This window comes from Octopus sinensis, linkage group LG29, assembly GCF_006345805.1.
Source record: "Octopus sinensis linkage group LG29, ASM634580v1, whole genome shotgun sequence".
In the NCBI taxonomy this organism is placed as follows: domain Eukaryota; kingdom Metazoa; phylum Mollusca; class Cephalopoda; order Octopoda; family Octopodidae; genus Octopus; species Octopus sinensis.
Genome location: NC_043025.1, coordinates 8,796,863 through 8,806,862, shown reverse-complemented (window position 1 = coordinate 8,806,862; position 10,000 = coordinate 8,796,863). Strand labels below are relative to the sequence as shown.

The 10,000-nt window shown below is 35.6% G+C and overlaps 1 protein-coding gene across 1 annotated transcript in view; it reads left to right on the top strand.

The window, feature by feature from the left end:
* The window catches only part of LOC115226214 (serine/threonine-protein phosphatase 6 regulatory ankyrin repeat subunit B-like), a 24,404-nt gene extending 18,258 nt beyond the window's left edge, over positions 1-6,146 (top strand). The window contains 3 exon segments of the mRNA XM_029797237.2: positions 614-756; positions 3,552-3,623; positions 5,660-6,146. Of these exon segments, the coding sequence (XP_029653097.2) occupies positions 614-756; positions 3,552-3,623; positions 5,660-5,862 (418 nt within the window). The 3' untranslated portion in view covers positions 5,863-6,146.
* The last annotated feature ends 3,854 nt before the right edge of the window (positions 6,147-10,000 follow it).

The following is a 10,000-nucleotide window of genomic DNA, read 5'->3' as shown; positions in this document are numbered from 1 at the left end:
TTTTGACCAAAGACCACATCATCTTTTCATCATCTTTTTCACACATCGTTTCATCATCTTTTTCACACTAATCACAAACCAGAAGTGCCTATTGACCTCCTGCAATAGAGAACAGTCGCCATATTTCATTCATTAATCGAATACCTCTGATTTTTGCTTTAATATCTGCAATTTCGATGCTCAATTCGGAAATCCCTTATCGACTATCCGTAATTTCCTTGTGGATGGACTGCTTTTGTTTGACAGCAATAGTTCGAAAAGACACACAGGTCAGGCACTGAAATTGTGGGTTGGGCCATTTCCTATATTCCATCCATCATAGAACCATTTTTTACCTTTTTCTTGGACTGGGATCATCAAGAGATTAGTTGTGCATTGAAGGCAGATAGAAGCATGACTTTTACTGCATTCAACTCATGAATTTTCAAAAGAGTTCTTGGGTTTTGTACAGATATCATTTGCATTCATGTAATTATTTAAAAAAGATTTTTTGTTGTACTTTTGCTGGTTCCTTTAGTATCTCGTAATAATCTGTACTCTAAACATGTACTCAATGCAATATTTGTTATAAATGAATATCATCAGTGTTATGTCTCTATGTTTTGTTCAACAGATGTCTGCTGTGTAAATCTAGTGAAGCTACAGTGACGTTTCAACCATGTGAGCACACTGTTACATGCAAAGATTGCTGTTCAGAAAATGAGCCTAAAAATTGTCCCAAGTGTCAACAAGTTATAGTTGACAAACGTGGATTTGGTAAGAATACTATTTGATGATCTGTCTGTTTGTCTCATCGACTTTATGCTGTTGAATAATGTACTTCGTGTTTCTATATAGAGTCACGCCTGTCATAAATGTAGCAGATTTATGATAAAAACTTTTCCAAGTATCTTTCCTTATTGATACTTTATCAATCACCACATCCACCAAACTTCGTCTTCGTCCAAATACAAGGTTTGCTACACTTCAAGATGATACTGTTTGCAAGATAAGACTAATGAGTGATACAGCAAGTTAAACGGCGACTAACAGAAATATTAATAAAGCTGCCAGATTCCCTCAGTAAATATCATGTTTTTACAGTCAATTGCGAGTGATTAGAGTTGATTAATGATTTATCAGTATCTGATAAAGACAATGTTACTTACAAGAACATGAGAATGATTTTTGGTAAAATAAAAGATTCAATGAGAAAATCTCAATTGAGCGATTAAAGAACAACATTAGAGGCTTTGATTGCTTAATTAATTGTTTTGCTTAATGAATTGTTTTGTGTTGCTGTGAATGTTTATTTGGTGAAAGATGGCATCGATAGTTTCAACATATTTTGCAAAGTTATCCTCCAGAAATTCTTCATGATTTATCATGTTATGAAAATGCTAAACAATAATATTAGTCCACTGTTTGATCTGAGATGTCATCTCTTGTTAGGGTACGTACCCGGAATGTCTCAGGTTAGGACATATATTGTTGTGATAAATAAAATAAAAATTACAATATTAATACTAAGAGAATTGATCGTTAAATTAATTTCACTGAATGTCTTGACTGTAATGAACTGTGAACATATGTTTACATATAAACAAAGTATTTATGTTCACGTATAAAATATACAAAGAGGAATAAAATAGGAATTCCTAATGTGATTTGAACACACAACTCCTTGTTTGTAACCATATATAATCAACACTTGCTACATGATCTGAATAACATTTCCCATCCATATTTATGCTCATTCTTATTGGTTTTTAGATTATATTAATGTTAATATAAACACACTTTTCTGTGTTTATTAACTGTTGGTTTTATTTCCGTTCTTACGTTTAAATTGAATCTTGGAACCTGGTCGTTGTTATTTGACTGGTGAAAGAAATTATTGTTAGTATTTGGTACTGGCCCTGGTGCCATTTTTCTGTGATTGCTCATGGAACTACTATAATATCAACTGTTCTCAGATACAATCTATATAGAAAACTGGCACTCCATCGGTTAGGACGATGAGAGAACCAGTTTGCTAATCAAGGAAACAGGCTGCTCATGAAAGTAACGTGAAAGTGGCTGAGTACTCCACAGATATATGAACCGTTAATCTAATACTCAGGGAGATTCATCATAACACAGAATGTGAAAAGGCGAACCTTTTGAATTACTGGTAGAACTCATTTTTGTCAGCTGAATGGAGGGGAGGAGTGTGGAAATATAGGGTCCTGCTCAAGGACATGACATACCACCAGGAATTGAAATTACAACCTTATGGCCACGAGCCGAATGCCCTAAGCATTAAGCCACACACCTTCACAATCTATAGAGATATCTTTATAATGATAATTACATACCCCTTTCTCAGCTTATATACAATCTGTATTGATATCATTATAATGATGGTCAGATATCCCTTTGTCAGGGTATATAAAATCTATATAGATATCATTATAACGATGGTCAGATATCCCTTTGTCAGGTTATATATAATCTATAGATAACATTATAATGGGAGTCACGTATCCCTCAGTCAGATTATATATAATCTATATAGATATCATTATAATGATGGTCAAATATCCCTTTGTCAAGGTATATAAAATCTATATAGATATCATTATTACGATGATCAGGTATCTTTTTGTCAGGTTATATATAATCTATAGATAACATTATAATGGGAGTCACGTATCCCTCAGTCAGATTATATATAATCTATATAGATATCATTATAACGATGGTTAGATATCCTTTTGTCATGTTATATACAATCTCCATAGATATCAAGTATTGCAATGCCAGGCAATGTGCTATTGTACTAGCCGTATACCTCATTAACATGATAATTAATTAGCTATTATTGATTGATAGTCTTACATTTGTATGTCTGAAACGTAACCTTATTTTGTCATAACATCACCTTGTTCCCTCACCTAACATTTTAATCCATGTAAATATATTGTTTTATTTGGGTCCAGTACCGCATCCCTACAAACTGGGTTCATTGACCCTTATAGTCCAGTGATGTCCAGATGTTATTGTGTCTTGGCATCATTTCACATGGAACAAAAAGTGAAATATTTTGTTATATTTATGCGATACTAATTAGATATAATTTCTAAAGTCTAATAATGAAATTCATTTATTATCTCATTATAATTAGCCTTATTGACAAATGTGGTATAATAGTGGTGGTGGAACGGGGTGTGGGTAGGGTTACATATTCCTTGTGAATTTGTTCTTATATTAACAATAACATCAGAAACACTGTTTCTGTCACTGAAGCCTTTTGACAGTCGAAGAAAGTTCTATCACCATCACCATCATCATCATCATTGGAATTAAGCAGAAAATGAGAAGAATGTTGGTTAGTGAAGTGTAGAGATGTGAGGAAAATGCCATGCCATTGATTTGGCACAGATATAAGAAAGGAAAGATAAAACTAAGAACAGTGTTATCAAGTTATAATTAAATGTGATAATTTCTACATTATATGATTATCGCTGATATTTTAATAGAGACAAATAAATTATAGCATGATGCATAAAATTTGGAAATATTTATTTCAGGGTCCCTAAAACTGAAGGAGATACATCTTAAAGTGGTGGCAAATAAGTTAGGGAGTAAATGGCAAAATGTTGGTGAGTATATAATGCCTAATTGATTTTTATAAATTTTGCCTTCACTTAAGCTTTTGTTTGTTAGAATGATTGAGAACTGTTTCCATTCTTTTAATTTCCAATTGAAAGTTTAGCTGTAAAGTAATTCTATTGAAGAAACTTCATAAAATCGAGGTTTGCATGGTTGGTAAAATGGATTAATTAGAAGACACAAAAGATTTAATATTCTCTTTTAAAGTAGGGATCTAAAATATGTTGTTTATGTACAAACAGATGAGTTAATATCAATGATTTTGTTTCTTTAGATTTTTACTAAGTTCACTGATAGGTTGTTGTTGTTGTTGTTGAGGCAGATATCTGCCTTAATCTGGCAGACATCTTCAGAAGAAAAGTGTTCCAGGTGTGACATCATTCTTTCCCTTAGGAGAAGAGGACCACATTATCAAATGCAACGTCGTTAACCCAAGAGTGGGCAGTTTGTGTGACATGTTATTTGTCAGTAGGGATAACAGCTCCCCGTACAGTTTGCCACCTCATTCTTTTCTCTAATCCCATTGCTTTCAGAATAGTCTTCTCCACCCCTAATTATGTCACCTAGGTTACAGAGACTGTCGTCCATGCCTTTCACAGTTGTTCTTACAACTAAATATTCCTGTATATCTACAACTCACAAACTCCTTCCTCTCTATCAACCTACATCTGACCCCACATTATCTATTGTGTGCATTGAGTACGCAGTATAGAATCCCTATTAACCCCATCTACCTTCCCCTATTGGTCCACTAAAAGTAATCCTTATTACGAATCATGAACCCAGAACGGTTAAGCTGGTGTCTTCTAAAATATATAACGTATATTTTGTACTCTGCGTAGTTGAAATCATTCTGGTATCATATCTATTTGTATATTAATTGGTCCAGGTGTACCTAATATGACTGGTATTCCTTGATAGTTCGGCCTCCACTTTGTAGCTGTTCCTAAATGTTGATGTGTTGTAATTACTAATTAGTGAGAGTAGGAGTAGCATCACAAATGACTATTTCAGGTGCTGATCATGTGATGAGACCAAGCAGCCGAAATGGGATTCCTCTAAAGGGTCTCTGGTGCTCTAAAGGATGCACAAAACGCAGGTTGAGCCACTAAATCTCCACGGTTCTGCTTCTACAGATATCAGATTAGAATGTTGCAGAAAAGAACTGCAAGATGGATTCTTCAAGCTGAACCAAATGGCAGAAGACTTAGCAGCAGATCAAGAATGAGATGGTTGGATAATATCCATAGTATCTGTTGTGGAGGCACATGGACTAGTGGTTAGAGCAGCAGACTCGCGGTCGAGGGATCGCGGGTTCGAATCTCAGACCAGGCGATGTGTGTGTTTATGAGCGAAAACCCCTAAGCTCCACGCGGCTCCGGCAGAGGGTAATGGCGAAAATTCTGCTGAATCTTTCGCCAAAACTTTCTCTCACTCTTTCCTCCTGCATCTTGCAGCTCACCTGAGATCGACCGTCGTCCCGTCCAGGTGGGGAACCTATACGCCAAGAAACCGGGAAACCGGCCCTTATGAACCAGGCATGGCTCGATAAGGAACAAAAAAAAATAGTGTCTGTTGATTATACTTGGGAATCTTGCCACGAAGACTAATGATAATTGCTTTTGATAGGAGCCTATGTAGGAGGGGCCTGAGTACCCTCCCAGAAATAGAAGGCAGAGAAAATGCAACGATGGATGAAATGGTGTCAAAGTTGGTGACACTTTTGCCTATGCAAACCATTTTCCTGCCATCTGTTTCCCATAAATTTCTTCAAGAGTAATTTTCAATTAATTTCCTTTAATTTCTTCTCCATCTTTATCTTTTATTTCAACTTCTTTGTTAACTTTTAATCAGGATTCCGAGAAATTGAGAACACTGTCTTATATTATTCATGTTTCTTAATTATTGTTAAAATTTCTCAACTGGTATAATTTCTTTGTTATAATTTATTACAAACTACAGAACGCATCTTTTATTTTATTGTTGATGTTGTTGCAATTATTTCTTATTGTTGTATGTTTTGCAGGTGCGAATTTAGGAATTGGCAGTTTCCACTTGAACAAGATCAAGCTTGAAAATTCAAATAACAGTACAGAACAGAGCTTCCAGATGCTCCGCAAATGGTTTGCAACTTGTGCTCCAGAAGAATTCACATTCGCAACACTCAGAGAAGCTCTTCTGGAAGCTGAGTGCTTGGACGTACTCGAATGTCTACCTCAGACAGAGTGAATTTCTGTGTAAATACTGTTTATTTAGTCCCAGGTCATCCAGACAGAGATCTGTGATAGGGTGGGGATGGCATTCCAGCCATGACCACCCTGTCTTTATCCTTAATGTAAAGGAGCCAGAAACATATTGTCAAGTTTATTCTTCTTTAAGATGATAATTTGTAAATTGATGTGGATTTGGCTACTGCTTCTAGCAGATCTAACCGTCACATAGAGACCTCTTTACTTGTTTAGTTCCCTTGTTAGAGATTAAGTTTTGAAATAAAGATAAACTTTTGAAATGTTCATTTGTTGTTGTTGTTGTTGCTATTGTTGTATGTCTAAACACCTTCCTAAACACTTCTGTTGCTATAAAGACAGTTTTAATATCCTATGGTAGTTATCTCCCTTCATTTCTAGCTTAGAGTAGAATAACTGATATATATATATATATATAATATATATATATATATATATATATATATATATATATGGGGTGGGGGAAGCTGGTATGCACGGGTGACTGCTGGTCTTCTATAAAAAACCCTGCTCGGACTTATTCCTTGGAGGATAATTTCTTGACTTAATCCCAAGGTCATTCATGGCTGAAGGGGATCTTTACCGTTTGTGGAAAACCCACAGCGACCCCGCTTCATTCCAAATAACTTCAGATAATGAAAATTAATTCGTTTTCCCTACCATACTTCATACAACTCAATTTTTATTGCATTTTAGTTCACAATTAAATATCAAGATTTTTACATCATCAACTAAGACGGAATTCTAAGTAAAACACAAGACACTTCGAGAAGGACTTCCTTTGGCAATAAATTTATGTGACAGGAAACTCTTCTCAGCAAAATCAAGCGAAACAAAATGGGAAGACTTATTATTGTAGTTTTCTTGTGATAAGCGTAAACAAACTTGGTTGTTTTGAAATTAGATAAAAAAATATTTAAATTAGATCAAAACTCTTTATTCCGAAATTAATATGTAATTACTATTAAAAATCATTTTTATTAAAACAAATTATTTCGTATGAAACTTTTTATAAACTTATTCTAAATAAATTGATAACGTAATATCTAATTGATTTTTAGCCACATTAACTGGGTGGGATGAAATTATATTCACACACATTATATGCAATGTAAAATATACTACAGCAGATAACAAACTTAATTTTTCTTCCTCAAAGTCATACAAAAGCATAAATTACTGTTTTAATGAATTATTTGGAACATATTTTGTTTAAATTTAATGTGAAGCAATAAACCTATTTATAAAAGTGTTAGTTTTTGTAAAATTGAGAAACTATAACTCTTCGACTGACCCTAGAAAACTTCAAGAGAAAACCTGGAACTGTGATGATCCCCAAATCAGTTTCTTTCATCTTAGGTTGGCTCAGACATTGTCACAGTAATTTTAATTTTTTAATTACAACCCAAGAAAAAAAAACATGTTACCCATAGATAAATGGTTGAATTCATCAAAGTATGGAAAGCACAGATGATGATGATGATGATGATGATGATGATGATGGTGATGATGATGATGGTGATGATGATGATGATGATGATGATGATGATGATGATGATGATGATGATGATGATGATGGTGGTGATGATGGTGGTGACGATGATGGTGATGATGGTGATGATGATGATGATGATGATGGTGTTGATGGTGATGATGATGATGATGATGATGATGATGATGATGATGGTGATGATGGTGATGATGATGATGGTGGTGGGGATGATGATGGTGGTGACGATGATGGTGATGTTAGTGATGATGATGATGATGATGATGATGATGCAACTGAGGAGAGTCAAAGACTTGAAGGAGTATCATGAATTCCCGAATAAGTAACCCCTTCTCCCCGTGTATGATAAGATTTTGCAGGGAAAAGAGAAAATCTGATGGATTTAGTTTTACTTTGAAAAATATTCAAAGAAGACCTGTCGGCTTTGTTTGGAAAGGGTTGTTTGGTCCCTGAATGTATGAAGCCTACGGACATTCAAGGCATTCCTTTTATAGCAGTAAGCCAATAGAATCGCCCTGAAAGGATATTGGAATCCTTCAGTGTTCAGAAGCAATCTGTTGAGAACCCTTTTCACACAAAAGACAAGGTGAAATACTTAAGGACATCTTTTGAAGCTGTTAATTTAATTAAAGGAGACTTTAGTGGTAAAAGTGATGTGACTACGGCCCCAGTGAAATTATAATCTTCTCATTCCAAAAGAGCCATGACGAAGATCACCAAGAAATATGAAGACACAGGTTTATTTCCACACTAATAGAATATACAGCAAACTGGTACAACATGAATAATACTGTTAGCAAAACAACAATGGTGTCTCATGAAGTTTGTACATAATGAGGGGCGTAGGAAAAAGAAAGCAAGCATTGTGTCAAAGGCCTCTGTTGACAGAACTCTTTTCTCTGTGTTGGCTCAGAGCTAATTCTTTATTTATAGCTGTCTGTTGTCTCAAATGCACCAATGTTGTTTGTTCCTTCTCGAGTCATGCCTGGCTCATTAGGGCCGGTTTCCCAGTTTCTTGGCTTATAGGTTCCCCACCTGGACGGGACACCGGTTCATCGCAGGTGAGCTGCTAGATGCAGGAGGAAAGAGTGAGGGAAAGTTGTGGCGAAAGAGTCAGCAGAAATTTCGCCATTACCTTCTGCCGGAGCCGCGTGGAGCTTAGGTGTTTTCGCTCATAAACACACACATCGTCCGGTCTGAGATTTGAACCCGCGATCCCTCGACCGCGAGTCCGCTGCTCTAACAACTAGGCCATGTGCCTCCAGTCTTCAATGATTAGAAGAAGTACAATACTATAAAGCCAGATCAAGTGAGGATTTAATTTCTATGTGACACATTAGTATTTCCATGAGTTTGGCAACTTCTGCAAAAGAAATGGTGTAGCCCTTGATGTCCGTAAAACCTTCAACCGTTTGTAGCAAGAGAACGTCATGACAAAGTCACCATCCATCTACTGGCTCCATCTGTCCCTCATCTCTTGGACGACTGAATATTTCCTGCCAGAATACTCCGTTGCAGTGTGTGATGACAGGCTTCTCTCTCACTCACATTCCATCAACTCTGACATGCTTCATGATTGGGTTAAATATTTATAAAATCTAATGATAATGAGGATTAGAAGAAAGTTGTGGAGAAAGAAATGAAATATCAGGGACGAATACACGTGGTTACTTAGGAACATTTAATATTCTGTATGAAATAATAAACAAATAAGTAACTTTGAGAAAGTAATAAAAGGAACAACTTACCTTATGTGAATTTTTACGAATAAATTCTTTAAAATATTGAATGTCACCGAGCATAATTTTACTTATATTCTTATCAAAGGCCATGTCTTTTAAATGAAATTTGCTAGAAAAAGAAAGAAATTGATATAATTCCTAAAAAACTTATAAAATGAGGTAAACAACAATATACAGAAGAAATTGGTTCAAAAACTTGCGTAAATTAATATAAATATTGGAAAATTCAGTTCCTCTAAAGTATTTTTATAACTGAATGTTCTTCCTGGCACTAATAAGACCAACAATAGTCATCGTGTTTTGTCTCTTGGTTATCTAGATTACTCTGCTTATTACAGAATGAATGGTGACAAGTAAACCCTGATTATTAAAATGTATAATCCGTTTATAGATCAATCAACCCCAGGACATTTTTTTTAATCTAGTAATTATTGCATGAGTCACTTTGCTGAACACCAACACCGGTTGTCGGGTGTTGATGGGGAGGACGGATAGATAGACACAGAAACAAAAACACACACACCTGCAGATACGCGCCTGCACACACACACACACACACATGCATGCGTACGCGCGCACACAGAGACACCTACACCCACAATATTCGACAGGCTTCATTTAGTTTCCATCTACCAAATCCACTCACAAGGCTTTGGTCGACCCGAGTCTATAGTGGTAGGAGTCTCGTGCCCAAGTTTACTCTTGTTTTTATTTTGGGGGCTTATAACCCTTTTTGCGCTCATGACCATTTTTATTTTTGGGTTTATACCACTATATGGGAGAAAGGGTCATATACCCATAAACAATCTAGACTATCCGGAGTCATTAATGGGTCGTAAGGTACAGATGATGAAATATACTCGAACCGG